This window comes from Rhipicephalus sanguineus, chromosome 8, assembly GCF_013339695.2.
Source record: "Rhipicephalus sanguineus isolate Rsan-2018 chromosome 8, BIME_Rsan_1.4, whole genome shotgun sequence".
NCBI classification, from domain to species: Eukaryota; Metazoa; Arthropoda; class Arachnida; order Ixodida; family Ixodidae; genus Rhipicephalus; species Rhipicephalus sanguineus.
Window position 1 is genome coordinate 34,833,753 of NC_051183.1, and position 18,964 is coordinate 34,852,716.

The following is an 18,964-nucleotide window of genomic DNA, read 5'->3' on the forward strand; positions in this document are numbered from 1 at the left end:
GCAAAAGTAGGCATACCCATCCGTGAGACGACCCACTCAGACTGAGGGTGACCTATAGGTCTGAGCGACTCATAGCTCGACCTAACCTAGGCTAACTTAACGTAACGTAACGCATCCTAACCTAACGTTACCTAACCTAACCTAGCGCAAGTTGTAAGTTTGAATGAGCCCAGCTTACTAGACTTTCAGTGAGCCGACTCGGAGTGAGGCCGGCTGAATAGAATTTGGTGCGCCTGAGTCAGACTGATATCGGCTAAGCAGAATTTTGATCAGTCTGAGTGCGAATGAGCCTTACAAAAAATAATTATTCGCGAGTGAGTCTGCACACATTCAGTTTGTTGTCTACCTATGGTTTTGTCAAACACTGTCGTGCTTCACATGCGTCTCGTGTTTCTTCCCACTGTGCTGTGCTGCCCAGAATTTTATACGAAAAAGCTTGATTCACACTTGCAGTCAGTTGCAAATTGTGTGCAGTTGCAAAAGAAGACAGGACAACGCAGTTCGGGCATATCATTTCATATATATTCTTATGTATTTCATCATGCACACACATTGGGAAAAAATTGTGCACATCCCACTTGAGATAGAGGAAAAAAATAACGTGCACAGTTCGCGCATAACAAAGAATAATAATAAAACGGAGAAACAAACGCGTCTATAGGAAACATAAACGCTCTGTCGATGCAATGGCAACAAGATATATGAGAAGAAAGAAAAAAAAGCTGGTCCCCCAAAGAGGTAATAGAGAATTGGTCAACACACTCTCATTTGCATCAAAATGCACTCACTGTCACACACACCAAGACACTCATGCATATATTCGTACATACATACACATACACTCAAGTGACATGTAAAATCGATGACTCGCAATGGCATGACGGGGCATGTGTAGGCTCGTGTTTAACGATTGAGGAAAGCACAACATGGCGCGCAACCTGCTTTCCCAGACAAGATTAGTCGGTACGATGACAACGCACAAATTAATGCAAAGACAGCAGAGTTCGCTGTCAGAAAACGCGCTGAGAATAAAAAAAAAACAACGCGAGCAACAGTCGGGCATTATATTCGGCTGCATCTGAATGGGCAGCTGAATGGGCAACGGAATTTATGCGCCAACTTTTTGGAAAGAAGGCACCAGAGAGTAGCTGTCCACGGCACTTTTCACAGCCCATGTGCCACTCTCGCAGCGGAGTTCTTTAACACAAGCATTGTCCGACAACACTTCAAAATTTCGACATGTTCTGTGAAGTTTGTCTTTTGCCGAAGCGTCAAGGTGTTCACGTCACTGGTAGACGATGGACACCAGACTGTGACTCATAATCATCGTCGTCTTTACGTTCACTGCAGGACGAAAGCCTCTCCCAGTGATGTCCAATTGATCATATCCTGCGCAAGGTGGTCCAACTAACACTGGCTTCAATAAGCATTACCAATTTATTCTGCACAGTGCTGATAGAAATATCTCTTGAGCTCCACATTTCTAAATAAACCAGCAAGTGTATCCCTGAGCGCAATTACCATATGTCCCATAGACATGCTCCGTCTGGAGAACTCGGCTGCGAAGAATACGGAGCTTCTTAAATTTAAAATATATCTGTATTTTTGTTTCACTAGACAAAAGCGACCAGCAAAGCACACCAGATCTACTGGCTACCAGTGGCGTATGCAACACATTGCATAAGTGCCCAGCGAATAAAAATGCAAACCGACAGCGCCGTCTAGCAACAAGAAATGAAACGAACTATTTACAGAAACGCATGGCGACTTTGTAGGCATCCCGTTCAGTTCTGGTTCGTAAATGGCTTCAAAACATTGTCGTGAATTCACGACTTACTAAAAATACATTAGAACGCCATCGTCGAGCTTCAGACAATAAGTACCTGAAGCGTGAAATCATGGTAAAAGACTGAAAACGCCAACAAGTATTCATTTTCCGTATTTAACAAAAAATATAAAATAAATGAGATGCAAGCTTCTCTTAATGGGTGTCCAGACGGGTTCTTGTTGCAAGTTAAGAGCATGCGTTCACAGCTGTTACGTGTCATCGTGTTGTATGATGCGAAAGTACAAAAATAGAGCACTATGAAAATAAAACAGAAGTTATAGGCGCGTTTAAAAGTGTGTGAAAAAGAGCACCGTGAAAACAATGGCCTCGTATTAAAGGCGTCGTGATTTCGTGTGTCTTCGATGTAAACTGCTTTTATTTTTTCGTAAAATACACTCTTCTTTTTTCCTTCCAAAGAGGTAACTTTAACTCGGGAGCTTCTAAGTACACGGGATCTACAAATTTTTTTTGCAGCAATCAAATTTCGCTAACCCAGACGTCATATTTTTTTTAGCGCAAACAGGAAGAAAAAGAACGAACTGGCTGAGAAGAGAAGAAGACAGTGCACAGAGGACGTCTGGGATGCAACACCAACTAGCCCGAGAGGAAGTTTTATTGAAATTTCGCTAAATTTGACGAAGTTCTATTTAAAAGAAACACTTAACGTCTAGGGATTCTAGGAATACTAATGTTTTAATTGAGCCCATCATTTTTTAAAACGAAATATGTTTGGAAGTAGCGATGCAAAAATAGTTCATTTAAAGTTAGCAAATCCAACTCGGCGATAAAAAAAAACGATATTAAATTTTGCAAACTGCACCTAATGATTCATCTAAAGAAGACAAAGGTATTCATTGATGTTTTATACGGCGTTCTATTTATACCACTAATTTCTCAATTACACTTCTGCTACGTCCTCGTAAGCATTTAAACAATTTCACATAAATCCATGCGAAAGTTTGATTGCTTTAGTAACTGCAACGGATGCCGGTCTACAAGATTTCTTTTCGGCGCAGTTTCGGGCTTGCAAGCTTCGTGCTTTATTTTTTTTGGAACTTACGGGTTTTTGAGAATTAGAAAAATATTTCAGGCCGGGGTTCACATGTGAATTCTGCTTCCTAGAGCCCCTAGATTTGTACAGTATCTCTGAACAGCAAATTATTCCGGCTGTTGTCTCATAAAATTGCTTTTACGATTCGTACGTATTCGAATACACTCTAAAATTGCCCCATATTGGGTGTATTTTTTGTCCCACAACAATAGTCATGAGTATTGCGCCCAGCCCCCTGAGGTCACCAACAGCTTGCATTCTGACATGAAAAAGCATTCTTGATAGAAATATGAGCAGAGTCTTCAAGAAGGAAAACGCAAGAAAGTCAGATGACGATCGCCGTTGTGAGACAAAAGAAACTTCCCAAAACGTGCAATCGTTTTAACAGCAATTAAAACGAAACTTGGGCTAGGCTCTCCCGAGCTAGGCTTCCTCAAAATGGCCATGTTTTAACTAATGACCTTCTAAATTACCATTTACAATAAAGTCTCCACTACAGTTTATGAAACACTCAGCTGCAAAAAAGGTCAGAGCGACTGGACTGTGACGTCGTATACAGGTACGGTGTGAAGGCCCAAAGCGAGAGAAGACTAGCTACGATCTGTAGACGCGAGTTCACGAGGGTTGAACAACAATGGCGGTTCAATAATACGTTTTACTGTCGATATAACAATGACGTTGCCTGTAAGAGCACTAAAAGTAGCTCTGTAATTGCATCTAAGACATTAGAAAGCGCGCTTGCATAATACACCGAAGCAGTTAGAGTCAGCCACCAATACAACTGGCCCTGTAGAAATGTGCCCTGTCTACAATTCTAACCATTCCTATGCGAGACATTTGGAAAAAATAACTGTAATAACGAGGCTAAAGATTGCTCCAGGGATTTCAATATACGCATCGAGGATTTCGAGCGAAAAATAAAGAATAAATAAGACACGAAGTTATATCAATGTCCACGACTCGTCGTTACAGTGATAAAATTCGAGGTGGGCGGGCAACTGCCTGTACACACAACGTTTCAGAGCTCACAAGGAGCCATGGCTGAGCCAGCCGAGCTTCTGGGAGCGTAAAAAAACTACAGCGCAGTGCTTAACTCTTCCGAGTGTTACAGAACTAGTGCCACAAGCGGGAAGCCCTAGAACTACGAACTAAAGACAAAAGCTAGTTAAAATAGAGCAGCAAACTTCTTTCTTCGAGAAAACAACCACCTGTACAATGAGCTTTCTGTATACAGCTTCAAAAAGCTATGTTGTAAAGTTTGATATGTTGCACGACGCTAGCACATAATGTATATCGTTTTTTTTTTCTCTATTATACGTCATGATACGGATACAACTCTGTTTAATATCTATACAGATAATACATCTATCCCAACGGTGTTATAGGCATGACGGAAAAAGAAACATTATAACCGTATGTACACGTTTCTCTATGCTATCATATAATGCAATCTAGAAAGTACGTCGGCGATAACATTTGCAGAAATCTGTACAAAACCCGACGTCATTACGGAGCTTAGAAAAGGCTCGCCTGTACAGTATGCTAGTTCGCTCATTCTAGCTTCCTTTCGCAGTCTCGACTACATGAGAATGTGCAGAATGTTGCGATGAAGGCTGTAAGATAAGCTGGCTACAAGCTATTTAAGCACTCTGAAGGCAACAGCAACGTTTTCTGTACTCAGCTGATTAGCTGTTGTCATGTACTGCACATGGCACCGGGGTATAGTTATAGATAATTATAATCACTAGTCCATTCGAAGGCCAACTGCAATGAAGTTTTTTGATAGCATAGAACGCCTAGGGTGCCTACTGGACACTGTCGAATTCCGCCATATTGGCGAATTCTGTGAGCCATTCATAGATGCCGTAGCAACCCTCTGAACCAATCGGAGCTGACAAGATGGCGGATTTGCCAACATGGCGGAATCCGACAATGACCAGAATAGATCTCTTAGTCTCAGACAGGCGTCGATATAGGCAGCCTCAGTGCAAAGTTTCGAGGTCGAAATATTCTTTGATACAGCACAAAAAGCCTCGGAAAGAGCATGAATATTGAAATACGAAAGCCGTAGGAAACAGTTCGATTACAGGATGCCTAAAATGATCGACAACTAGAAATCCTGGGCGCACGTCTTTTTAACAAAGTTTATTCTCCAACTAGCTCTCTTTTTCGGAAAGTTGAGAGCCAGCGAGGTGCCACGGCACGGTCTCTGTGATCCTAAAACTAGCGTGGAGTGTTGGGAATCTCCGAGGCTATTTGCAGGATTACTGTCATGTCAACCCACTACAAAGCGGTCTCATGACCTCTTGAGGTTCTGTTTAAAGTTTGTTGTTAAAGGAAAATAGATAATCACCAGTCACGCATGCTTCGCCGAGACTGTTCGAGAGAGACCTCATATTAATTTGAGTTTAAGTTTACTTACCACAGCAAGTACAGTGCTTGTATAAGGTGTGGTGAGAAAGACGGAATAAAAGCTGCGTTTAATTTACAACCAATTTAGCGAAACTCAAACTTCACTTGCAGTTGCCCTTCGCAGGCGACTCCTATAAATCTATAATTAGACCTGTACTGCTCGTTAGCTGAACCCGTAACCTGGTAACTAAGGGTCAAGTGTTAATTGCAAGCCTAACGTTGGAGGTAGATAGTGCACTGTAACAACAGAAAGAAGTGCTGGCGACTCATTTTGCTGATTGAAACACACCCTCGTCCACCAATCAACTATATTTTCTACCCTTGCTAATACTGCGGACGATATTTCATTGCATCCCCATACAGAGTCTACACACGACAACACGAACTGATCCAGAATACTGCATCACTTCCGTAAGCTCTGCGAGGGTTTGTTGAGCATGCGCAAGGTGAACGCAGATCACCAGGAGAAGCACGGAAACTGCAGCAAGAGGGAGGCAAACAGGAGGCAAACACCAAACACCTGTAGCGAGGTGTAGCCAGAACTCCCTTTGTTCTTAGGGGATGCTGGCGTGCAGAAAAAGCAACATGCATGCGAAGTTCTTGCGGAATCTTAAGGCGCGCGAAATTTCTGCTTCAGTCGTTCGAGTTTTACAGGGAACTTCGGGGCCGAGAGTTTAGGATGTTCATAATAAACATGCGCGACATACATGAGCGGTCACTGAGTCAAAGCTGTGAGATAAAAGGTGACGCGGAGACATTTTCGTTCAGAATAGATATACGGATCGGCGATTAAAAAGATTGCACAGAAATTGTCCTCCGTCTTCGTAAAAAAATGTCCCGTCTAAATGTTAGAGAAAATATGCAGGCTATAAATTTTCCGCCTCTTTTTTTACATGCGCATGGGAAGTCACCAAGGCACCATCGAGATCACCAAGACGACGAGGTCTGTAAATGCTATCGTTTCAAATGTACTATCAGAGAGCGAAAACTGCATTGAAGTGCATAAGACGTAAGTACATTGACCTCATATCGCAATAGTGATAATAAATATATGTCCATTTATAGGGGAGTAACCCGAACTATGGTACAGCATTTAAGTGAAGTGCATTTTTAACCAAGTGCATGTTTTCGTACGTCATGGCTAGTTACGTTGGGTTTTACGGTGCAAAGCAACAGCTGCTACAATGTGCCAGCTAGGTATCTACGTTTACTCAACAGGACTGAGAATTTCAATGAATAACGAAAATTTTGAATATGTTTTGGAAGTTTCTACTGTATTCCCGGGCTATGTCTAATGACGGGTCGTCACAATAAATATCAAACGACAGGCTGGTCAATGAGATGAGACAAGGGAAGCACAGAGTTATCGCGATTGTTCCTAGATAAGTCGATGCGCTGATGTAGTGCAAAGCAACTTGCCAAAGCCTTGTTGTCAAAGTCATCGGCGCTGAGACATCAAATGATATGAAAGGTACCTATGACAATGTCGTTCATTAGGTACGTTGTGATTTCATTCGTTGTTCACTTAATAGAGTTTGAAGTAATGTTAATTCAAATATGCCACAGTTGAAAGAATGTTGTTGCTGAAGTCTAACGGCGCGAAGCTACCGACCAGACCCCTTTGACAAAAGTCACTCTTCAGCTGCATTTCAGTGTGTTCTCAGACTCTCCAGAATAACTGACACTTCATTCTTTCTACAGAATCATGCCATGTGAATCTGCCACCTATCTTGAAAAGCAAATCCGGAATAAGCAACCTTGTGATATAAAGAAACAAAACAGTCAGACTCAAGCGAAGTGACTCTCTGAAGTCTGCGGTTATCATCAAGAATTTAATAACGTAGTGACAATGCTATATTAGAATACAGTTCTAATATATCAGGCTTTTGTAGCGAGTTCGTGATCTTTGGAGAGTGTAAGCTCTCTAATCTTACACCCTCTAAGTGTAAGCTACACAAGTTTAAAGACCTTACAATTTCTAAGCTTACAATGCAAGCTCGCTCTAGGAGTGTCAGCTTTAGCTCTCACACTGACTGACAGCCCACTACTGAGAGAAATCCTTCCTACTCGCAACAATATAAGCAATGCTACAAACTACGGCTCAGGCTTCAGCAGTTTTATCAATATGGGAAAGAATCGGCGGTACGTCTTTGAAAATGTAATTTTTTCTCGAAATGCTGAAATTAACACTTCATGCATTCGGAAACAGTGCCGACACTGAAGTGGCGCGAAAGAATTTTTTATGAAGGTACTTTAGCAAATTTGATCATGACTTGGAACAGGATTGCCACTTTCGAGACTTTTTAAGCATCCCCAAGTCAGCAAAAGCTGACAACTTACTGAGTTTAACAGAGATGACACCACCAAAGTAACATTTTATTAACACTTTAAAATTTTGTATTTCCTTCAAGGCAAAAAATTCTGGTTGGACTCGTGACTGCAAGGTGTCTGGAGCAACTAGTGTTCAGTTGTGTTGCATTAAACATACGTTGCTTGTCAATTTTTTAAATCGCAGAGGTTCGTAGTTTACACAATTTACACCCGTTTCGGTACATTTTTTTTTCAAATTCCGAAAGTCTGAAAGGCACTTGTTTCGACAAAGCAGCGTATTTCGCTGAGTAATGCGTGCATCAAATGCACGATTTGCACAAAATCCGGAAAAAACAAAAACATTGCACTTGCGAGATAAAGGAAACGTAAAAAGGTGTGTCACCATGAACACCACGATTAACTACCCTTCTAAATATGCATGGCCACACGATTGCATAAGCCTGCCCGTACGGAAACGAGTCTTATGAAACTCGTAGAAGTGAGCAATTAACATTGAGAGAGAGAAAGAGAGATGTGTGTGCATGTAAAAGAAATAGAGGAATATGTCAAAGTGCTGTCGAGGAGCGCATCTAGCAAAAAATGTCACTTTCGAGACTAGCAAATTTTATGGGCTGTTATTCGAGAGTGAAACCACAGTATCAGAAGAATAAGAAGTCCTATGTATGTCTTTCTAGAGGTTCGTCGCCAAAGATTTCATATAACAACGCGCTCTGATCACAGGTTCTGTCGATGCTGACGACAAGAGCTTGAAATTACGATTACAACAATTTCCTTGTGTTAACATTTTAAGTGCGATTCAGTGGTTTCAGATTTGTGGTCAACAACTATAATGAAAACATTATCCGTGTCGTATCAACGCGATAATCACAGTGTGACGATTCTGAACGATCCGAAACGTTGTTAACTGGGAAATTTTTCAAGCCGCCGTTGCATAACGGCTACTGAGCTTCAGAATTCTCACGAGGTATAAATATAATCTTAGATACTTTCACAAACAATAGCGCCGGATCGAAATCGCAGCGGATTATCCTGTGTAGTTCAAACGTGATTTGCACGAAGGGAGCGTGCGAATGAAACAGTCAGAAGAGAAATGCTACAAAGCAGGTGTAGGTTGTCACATAATTGCACGTGGCGCCGGACTTGATGAGCAAATAAAAGGTACGAAAATTAGGAACGCGCAGGGAATTCCTAAAACGACGTCACCAACGTAGTCGCTACAGTCGTACCGCCTGGTGTTAACGACAAAAAGAGGGTAAGAAATAAAAAAAAAGGAAAGAAAGCCAGGATGCATTTTGCAATGAATTTGATAAAAAGCAATAAACAGGTCTCATGGTTTGGAACAAATGATTACATTTTACGAAAGAGAGCCTGGAAGATGTTGGAGGCAGGAGCAATTTTACTGAATTGTTAAAATATTCTTTTTCTTGGTGAAATTCAGAACGATATATCAATCGCAACGACTAGCCGACCAAAGCAAAAAAAAAGCTTAACACGAATGGACCCACTTGGAGAAAAAATGAATGGAAGTACTTCATAGCCACAAACAATCGTTTTTTTTGTTAACCTTGGCTGAAACGGTATTTGATAATAACGCAAAATTTTCCAATAGCAAGGTCACACTTCCCGTGCATTGTCAACAATGAGCGTTAGACGCTTTCACGAGCATGCTCACCTTCAGTGGACATGATAACCTCCAAACTATTTCGAGAATCCTATAGGCTGACACGACAACGGACATAGTTACTTTGCTAAGCCAATGTTTAACAAATCACTACCATTTAAAAAAAATATTTCATGCTCTTAATGATGTGGAGAATAAATGAGGACAATGACGTAGTAAACTGATATATCAAATTTTGAAGACCATTCGAGGGAGTCTTACGGAGAGTATGGAATTGCTGGACTATGCGAGATCTTACAGATGTGATGGCACTTTCATCAAAGCATCCAGTGTACGTAGTGCACAAAGCTTTTTCCAAGCCAAAACAAACATTTCTGATCTCGCCTCTCAACCACCAAACTTCCGATATTGGAATAAGATCTTATGTATGGGTGATTAGCAGACTCGTATAGGTGTCAAGGATGTACTATCGATAAATGGCTGCAGTTGCTATTCTATGTACAGAAGTGCTGGCGATTTCATCGAGGCATTCACTGTATGTAGCGGACGCAAATTTTTTCAAGCCCAGTCAAACATTTTTGATCTCGCCTCTCGACATCCAAACTTCCTGTATTAGAATAAGAATTTATATACGGAATGAGTAACAGATTCATATGGATGCAAATGATGTAACGAGAAATGACAATGGCCGTTCTGTGCGTACGCGCTTGTGATACAAAATCGAATGTCACGGTTTCACGAAGGTATAGTTCAAGCCATAATCAGTAGCGTACATATGGAGACATCTTTTCGAAATCGACAGTGTTCGCATATTGTTAAATTTCCCTAATCACGATGCATACTTCGAAGGAACGTATGAAACCTAGCTACACTATGAAACAAATTTCGATACAGATGGCGGTTTTGACAAAGAAGTTCAACTGTGAAGGGCACATTCACGAATGACTCACAATATATACCGCAATCACTCAAACAAAGAAATCGATTTGCCCGATAATCGACAGAAAATGAAAATCACCATACGACTTCATTACAGTGAAGGCACCAAGCGACGCTAACGGAGTGAAAACCAATGTTACAATGTTCTTCGCTCGATGACAATAAATTATTTGTGAGCAGCCTATATAATACACTGGCCACAATATGTGACGACTGATGTGTGATCGTTAAATAGCTGCCAGTCTATTTTTTATACGAAATTATAAATACTACAAGCACTAACATTTTTTTGGTATTTTTTCTTTCAAATGATGAGGCATTTGATCCTTAAAGTTGAGCACGATGCGACCTCGTGAAGCACACAGAACTTCACAGGACATTTTTTTGTATGCCTTGTTGAGATTTTCCCGGTGGAGTTCACATTCTCACGTGCACCAAAATCTCATAGATGCCTCTGGGAGATATCTTTCGAAGTGGTGGGACGAACAACTCCGCCATCTTTGCAGAACGCAATGTTCGCGTTTCTGAACACAAATGTTCCGATGGAAGCCTGTTGGCTGACGTTAGCGTCACTTGTTGTCTTCAACACCTCGCACATCATACAGCGCATGCGCAAACAGAAACGAGTTCGCGTCCACTCTTTCGTAGCTAGAGAAATCTCGCAAAAAAAAAGGTATACGGAGAGAATAGTAAGTGAAAAAAGTGCGAATGCCATGTAAAAAATGTGAGCCCACGTCGAAATGATCTTTGCCACACGCATACGCGTCCTCTGGGAGAAACAACACGATCTCATCTATTGCAACATTCCATCGTAATAATGCGCGATTAAAGGAATCTATGAACACACAGAAATAAAAAAAGAACAAGGTTGAAGAGTAACACATGTGTGTGATATAAGTGATATTTGATAATGATTCTCTCTTTTTGTGCGCTATGGACTAGTCGAAAAAAGTATCCCGTTCCTCTCTTGTTTCTTGAAAAGTGCTGCAGCATATCATGGCAGAACGTGCTCTCGTCAGCAAACCTTATCGTCATCACGTGTGAACAAGTAAAGGTACTATCTAAATGGGTAACTTCACGAGAAGAATTGCCATATCCCGGAAAGTACAGTTTAAAAGGTCCAGAACAAGCGACTTGGCCGAGGCTAGTGGAAGCAAAATATTCGTTTCGAGAAATGCTCTTCTTTGGAGGCCATCGCCAGAAACCTAATGCCGAATTTTTACAAGAGAGGGAATAATAACTTGAGCACAAATGCTTCGCCCCCTACCGCTGCGCGGGGTTTTGCTGCGTTAAGGGAGCATGTGTGACATGAGGATTTCGTTGTTGAGCTGCTCTGGAGAACTGTTCCTTCGATGAGCCGGTCTTAAAAAGAAATGTGAATTTGATTGAACTAGCTTTTCGGGAGTCAGCCATCTCAAAGGAGATGTGGGGACCCTACTGCATGTTTTCGACACGCAATAAAAAAATCGTAAAATCGGGAATGTGAGCTCCGAGAAATAAAAATAATCGCCATAAGTAAAGAGAACAGAAAGAGTCAAGCAACGACGTGAAAGAAGAAAAAAGTGTTCCCAAAACCCTAAAAAATCCAGAACATTAACAAAAAAGCTGAACATTTATGATCGCGACATAAGGAAGGAAAAACAAAGTACAGTATAACACATAATGCCGGAAGGTGAACATGAAATGTTCAAAATAAGAGGCATCGATAATATTCAGAATGTCTCATTTAGCTCTACGAGCTATTGCACAAAACATAAAAAAGTGAAACACTCGCAATGACAATTTAGGTACAAGATAACGAGAAAAAATGAGAAAAAAGGCACATTTGCAGGAAGGGGCGTCAATCATCTTGCAATAGAACGCCGATGATAACTTTGGTGGTCGTCTTTACTACTTTTAGCGTTCTTAGCAACAATGAGGGCGTATGCAGCTATTTACAAAGAAAACAATATATATTGAAAATGATCCACACTGTTGCCTTGATGGGGGTGTCGCGCATGAAGTAAAAACAAAAGGAATGCATTCCACGAAATATTGCCATCAAGGCAACGGCTTTGCAAAAAAAAAAAAAAATTAAACACGTGGACTGTATAACCTCCACGAGACGTTTTCAACCAACGTTCATCGAGAAGTTTCCTCTAAACATAGGTGTCGCTTGAGCGCTGAAGGAAAATGTTGGTAACTTGAGGGAATTGTAAAAAAAATGGTAACTGATAGCGAGAGACTGTGACAAGAAAAGAAATAACTTCGCTGCTCTGTTCTCATCTTTGTTTTGGCACTGCCTGGGTTTTTTTTTTTCGTCTGCTACAACAAGCAGAAACGGTTCCGCGAGCGGTGTCGTCTGATAGCTCATGGTAAACATCGTCTGCTCGCACTTCGTACACTTCGTCTGTCGACGTGCCCATGCGTGTCGTTTGCTGTAGTGCACACCATCTGCTCGCATTTGGTACACGTCGTCTGTTGACGTGTCCATGCATGTCGTCTGGTGTCGTGCACGAACATAGTTCGCAGCCGACAAGAGCTCTATACGCAAAACTAGCGCAGCCAGATTAGCGAGGTTGGCGGCCTCCATAGAAACATCGAGACACCGTAGGAAATAAACAGGAGAAAAATGTACACGGAACGGTAAAACAAATTGCAATAAACCCGAGCGATGTGTGGATGAAAAGAAACAGTCCCTACGCGAAGTGTAGCCGGCGTAGGAAGGCTCTTCTCCGACGAAAGGCACTTGGTACGTCACCGCTGGTTCCAGCACGAAAGCCGCGAAAAAAAAAAAAACCTAGCGTCCAAACACATCATTCATGAAGAAGGTGTGTCGCACTCTCACAATGGCTTGGCTTGGATTCCAGCGGTTCACGGCGGAGAACAGAAGTTGACGGCTGGGGCGACTGTGAGCTGTAAGAAAGCGCAGAAACGAAGTGCGTTAGTCAAATCATGATCGAAGAGTGTAACAGTTAGTGGCCCTTAATAATCTGCAACACATGCCTCAATGCCTTGTCATTAATAACGCGGCCGATCATCGATATCACATTGCCTTATGAAATTTTTGAAAAGTTAATGTGAGACATGATAGGTGTGCATAACATCGAGCCTAATTTATGATAATGTGATTGCGAAATTTACGACATTCAAAGTTCTCACAAGTTTCTGAAAAATTGGCATCTTCATGCAACCTCATTTGCACGTAGCACATATGAAGTACGACACAGCTATGTCGCTCATTACTGCCGTTACTGAAAATGGTTCAAGAGGCTTTATATAATAATAATAACATCACAGCTAATTCATAATGATGCAATTGCAAACTCAAACTTCACAAAAAAGTTCCGAAAATTGACACCTTTATTTGACATCGTCTGTGGATAGCCCGTGTTAAGTATGACAGCTATGTCAAGATTTACCACCAAGAGTCTTCTGCAGTGTAAGAAGACATGACATCACACCTAATTTATGATAATGTAGTTGTAAAAGTAAAACTTCAGGTACAAGTTCCGAAAATTGACACCTTTAAATAACATCGTCTGTGGATAGCCCGTGTGAAGTATGCCAGCTATGTCAAGCAAACCACCGAGGCTGAAAATGGTAGGGTGCCCTCTGCAGTGCCAGACGACAAGACATCATATCTAATTTACGATAATTTAGTTGTAACAAACTTCACATAGAAGTTCAAGAAATTGCCACCTTTATATGACTTCGTCTGTAGGAAGCCGACTGTGAAGTATGACAGCTATGTCAGGTAATATTACCAAGACTGAAAATGGTAAGGTGTCCTCTGCAGTGAAAGAAGACATGAGATCACACCTCATTTGTGATAACGCAGTTGAAAAACTCAAACTTCACATACAAGTTCCGAAAACTGGCACCTTTATATGACATTGTCTGTGGGTAGCCTGTGTGAAGTATGACAGCTATGTCAAGCAATACCACCAAGGCTGAAAATGGTAGGGTGCCCTCTGCAGTGCAAGAAAACATGACATCATACCTAACTTGTGATAATTTAGTTGTAACAAACTTCACATAGAAGTTCAAGAAATTGACACCTTCATTTGACTTCGTCTGTAGGTAGCCTATGTGAAGTATGACAGCTACGTCAGGTAATATTACCACGACTGAAAATGGTAGGGTGTCCTCTGCAGTGAAAGACGAGATCACACCTAATCAATGATAATGCAGTTGGAAACTCAAACTTCACATACAAGTCCCGAAAACTGGCACCTTCATATGACATTGTCTGTGGGTAGCCCGTGTGAAGTATGACAGCGTTGTGAAGTAATACCACCTAGACTAAAAATGACACCGTGTATCCTGCAGGGCATTTAGTATCGCATGTAGAGTTCATTCCTCCTCATTACATTAAAATAGAAATCATGGTATATTGAACATACTTGCAGAAATGAAAGATTGAAGCTACACAGATGCTGGGTAAACTGAGTTTGTTAGTACGAACTTATGCTGATTATTAAACAGTGATTGCAAACGAGCACAAGGAGAGGGAGGTGAAGGTAGTTCGACTTGAAGCTTTCTTCATCTTCGTTAGTAAGCTGCAGTGAATATATAATGTTAAACATGCTTGCAGAGATGAAAGCTTGAGGCTACTTAGGAGCAGTGTAAGCTGAGCTAGTTCGTATAAACATATATAAATATGCACACTGTTCTTCAGCCGTTGAAGTTGGAGGACTGGCTTCATGTAAGTATATGACCAAATATTATATTCTTTTTACCGATGTCTAATCTGAGAACTTTGATCTAGTGCGAACGCTTTGACAATGAACTTACACATAAGAACTGTATGTGGGCTGGCAAATTCTAGTATAGATGGACACTGATAACATCACTGATGTGATGGGTTGTTAAATGCGCAGTTCCGAAGCTTTCGCTAAGAGCCGAGCTTTCACTACAGACTACACTTTCGTGATTCTGGCACTTTCACTAACAGCACCAACAGTTATGTCCATATGCCATTTTAAAGATAAAATATTAGGTAGCATGCATGTTTATATACACGCATATATATGAATGCAACCATAATATTTTTCGTTGTGCTTTCTTTTCACAGAGAACTTGACAAGTAGACGACCGTGCACGTCACTGGAAGCAGCGTAATGATAGTCCTACTTAAAAGGCAGGCATTAATTTTCGTCTTGCTACAGGGCTGTTAAATTATATAGATTGTTATCGTGGCAGATGACAAGTACTCACAGTTAAATTATGTCCACCGGCTCGTCGTCGGTCTCGAAGTCCATTTGCTGCAACGAACGCATAGCAATATGTTACTCTGAGCACGTGTGTCACACACATGTGACATGGCTTTGGGGAAGTTCGGAACAAAGAATAGTAATGACAAATGACAGTGCTGCAGACAGAACTGGTGGTTAATTTATCGCTCTCTTCACTTCTGTTTTACAGCCAAATATATGAGCTCGACAAACTTGGTCTAACCATAAATGGGCTGCACATGATGGTGTGGCCTTCCATGCACCTAGCGTCTGTGATCTATGTGAAAGCACTGTGATCTATGTAATAACCTTCAGCTTTCAGTTCAGCTCCTCGTCGTGTGCAGTTCTTTCTTTGTGTGTTGCGAATGTGCCATCGTTTTTTGCTTCCCTTATGATAAATATAGACAGTCTACACCTTTTTTAGATTTGGACGCATGTTCCCCATTAAACATGAGATCATGGAAACGAGGTTTCCGAGTGAAATATTTCATCTAGCTTATGACGACATGCAATAATGCAAGCACGCGACATGCGATCACTGTAACGTCCAGGCGAGCAATACCAACTGCATATCAAAGCTTTTCCAGGATAACCAGAAACCTGGCAGTCCAAGACAAGGTTTCATAAACGCATATAGATGGTGTTTCAGCTAACTTGCGCCAAGTATTTGTAAAATTTTGCATACATTAAAGAAAGGTTGTGAAAATTAAACAGGGCAGTTATGCTAGCATAGATGAAATAATTTGACGTTTCTAAACAAGTGTTGCAACTTTTGCATTGAAGGCTTTTTCGCTAGAGTTGCTATTTTAAAAGTTAATTAAGAAATCCTTGTTAATTACCCGAGCTTGGCGGATTGGAAAAAATATGACGTGCTGCAGATGGCTCAGAACAATACTGGGCCAGTTCGAAATGCGTCGGGCATATGTTTTTTTAACACTTCATGCAAATTAGCTGAAACACCCTGTATAAGCTGCCTGGCTTTGAAAAGAAGTGTGTTAGCTCTGCGCACGAGTAGAAACTAACCTAACCTCGAATGATTTAAAACTGCGAAGATAAGAACGCTGACCATATGGATGTTATCCGTAAAAGAGTTGTATGAGCGCTAAATGGTCCTCATGGGCGTACAAACATGCACAGTGGGAGGGATAATTTCATCGCGCTACTTCACAATTAGTTTACTGAACTTTTATTTAGTTCGCTAATATGGTTTAGATATATAGATTGATCATTGTGCTTAAAAGCTGGTGTTCTGAAAGGCATACATGAAAGAAAGGCAGTTGGACTGCTAGATAAGAGAATAACAGATAAATTTTGCTGAAATTGATTGGCAACTAGGTTAGCAGTAGCCAAAGAGCTTTCCTTGAAATTAAGTTGCTTGATATACTCCTAAAAATGCCAATGAAACTGAAAGTATCTAAGTCATTATGTTTATAACCCAATATTTCCTAGCTAAATGGCTGAAATTTCATAAATGTACTTATACATATGCTACGATAGCTAAATGTGAGAAATCGCAATACCGCTTGTAGTATTTCGGGAGCTCTGTCATTTAATGCGCTTCTATGAAATCAACTTTCAAGAAATAGTCAACTCGAGGCACAGTAGATAACTGATATTATTCGTCAAAATCACCCAGTGGTAATGCTGTTGCTGCCGACTATGACCATGGCATTGCTAACCTGGAGGTAGTGAGTTCGATCCTGGCCGCAGCGGCCTTATTTAAAAGGGCGAAGGGCAAAGTTACCGGTGTGTACTTAGAGTTAGGCACACGTTAAAAGACCCAAGGTGGCCGTATTTATGCGGCAGTCGTCCACTACGGCGTGCCTCAATCAAATGGTACTTTGATGATAATCATGAATGTGTCACTACTTACGACTGTCGATGACCGGGACGCTGCCGATCGGTTCTCTGACTTTACTGTCTGGTTCCCAAGTAATACCTGGAGCCGTTGTAACTGTGACAGCAGTGACCTGCGAGGAAAAATGGAATACACGAATTAGCCATGCCAGTAACACACAAGTAAAACTTGCTTGCACAGAAAAGTCAATTTGTGTTCCTTTTTGAATGGTGATCGTTGCTGTGGTCATTATCATCATTATTCCTGCTTGCCTGCATATATAAAAAAGACCTCAGTTAACTGTACCTCCACCATATGCAGGCCGCGATATTGATCCTATAGTACCTACTAGTGCCCGAGTTAACTGTCTCATTCTGCTCAATAAATTATCCTTGAGCATTCGAGGATAAACTATGAAAATCACACATCTCCTTGCATTCATTTTTACATACGCATTACATACTACATTACATTGTTACATATGACAGATGTGTTGTTATTGGCCGCGAGATCGAGCGGACTCGCCGCCTGGCGGCTTCTGGCTGAACCGCGCCTAGTGTGGATTGCTCCATGCGTCGTCTGCTAGCCACGTTGTGTTTGCATGTGAGGGTACGTCACGCAGGTCCTCAAAAGGCAGTTTGTTTCGTTGCGTTAGTGCAACTTTAACCACTCGTAGGTATACCTAACACGATGTAAAGAAGCATTTGGCCTCAATCGGCTGTATATGTACTGTAATAAGATCGGTGAGTGCACTTGTCGAGAGTGCTGAGTGTGTTCGTCGTGCCGTCCGTTCACGAGAGTCATATCAGTGTAGGTGCCGCTCTGTGGTCCAAGCGCGCTGCAAAGTGCACTTGGCTTTGTCCTAAAGCTGAGAAGTATTAAATCTCGCGTGAATATAGCCTTTTAGCGGCTCGGTGGTAAAAAAAAAGGCTCTCATGCACTTGCGCGTTGTGGTTAGGTGTAAATTTCAGGACTCTCGTTCATAGGTTACGCGACGAGTTTTACTTGTGTACGGCCGTGGTCCCACTGCAGAGAAATATTTCTGTCAAGCCACGACCCACACTTCGGTACTTAAATTGTCCCCTAAACAGAACAGAAAATGGAATGACACGGAAATCGCAAAACTGAGTTGCCTTGCGCAAATGTAACTTCTGGCGAAATGTATACAAAGACACCCGTTTACTTAGATTAAGGTACGCGTTAAAGAGTACTGATGGTCAAAATTAATCCAAACGGCGTACTTTACATTTATGTCGTAGTAATTTCACGCGAAACCACATCTTTTTTTTCTTTACATTATCTTGAGCGCCTGTGTTGCGCTGTTATATAGTAGATTGACGGAAGGCAACGGAGATTATTCGCATGAAAAAAACGTACTTTGGTCCCGTGAAATAACCGGGCCTAAGTTCCATTACTGTCGTGCAAGTAATCAGTCGGAGAAAGTTCCGTGCTGTACAGTTACCTTTGTGTACTGTTACTGGAATAAAAACAAGCGTGTGCGTGTTAAACGTCTCCGTAGCGTTAAAGCGCTGTCAGGCTTTCCTCAGTAAATCTATCAACTGTCCTACATTTCATGGAGAACTGAATAAGAAATGTGGATGAATATTTGATCACGCAGTGCACATGGTGCTATTTGAACTCATCGTGCAGGAATACGGGCTTTCTTTTTGTTGGGGCTATCCAGATGAACAAGAAGTAAATACTTAATTCAGTCGCACTACAGCAGTGC

The 18,964-nt window shown here is 41.4% G+C and overlaps 1 protein-coding gene across 1 annotated transcript in view; it reads right to left on the reverse strand.

Moving 5' to 3' along the window:
* Positions 1-500: 500 nt before the first annotated feature.
* LOC119401711 (cyclic AMP response element-binding protein A-like) overlaps positions 501-18,964 on the reverse strand; it is a 258,911-nt gene continuing 240,447 nt past the window's right edge. The window contains exons 8-10 of the mRNA XM_037668640.2: positions 17,272-17,368; positions 15,382-15,428; positions 501-13,077 (exon numbers count right to left, since the gene is read on the reverse strand). Of these exons, the coding sequence (XP_037524568.1) occupies positions 15,384-15,428; positions 17,272-17,368 (142 nt within the window). The 3' untranslated portion in view covers positions 501-13,077; positions 15,382-15,383. The remainder of the gene's footprint in view (positions 13,078-15,381; positions 15,429-17,271; positions 17,369-18,964) is intronic.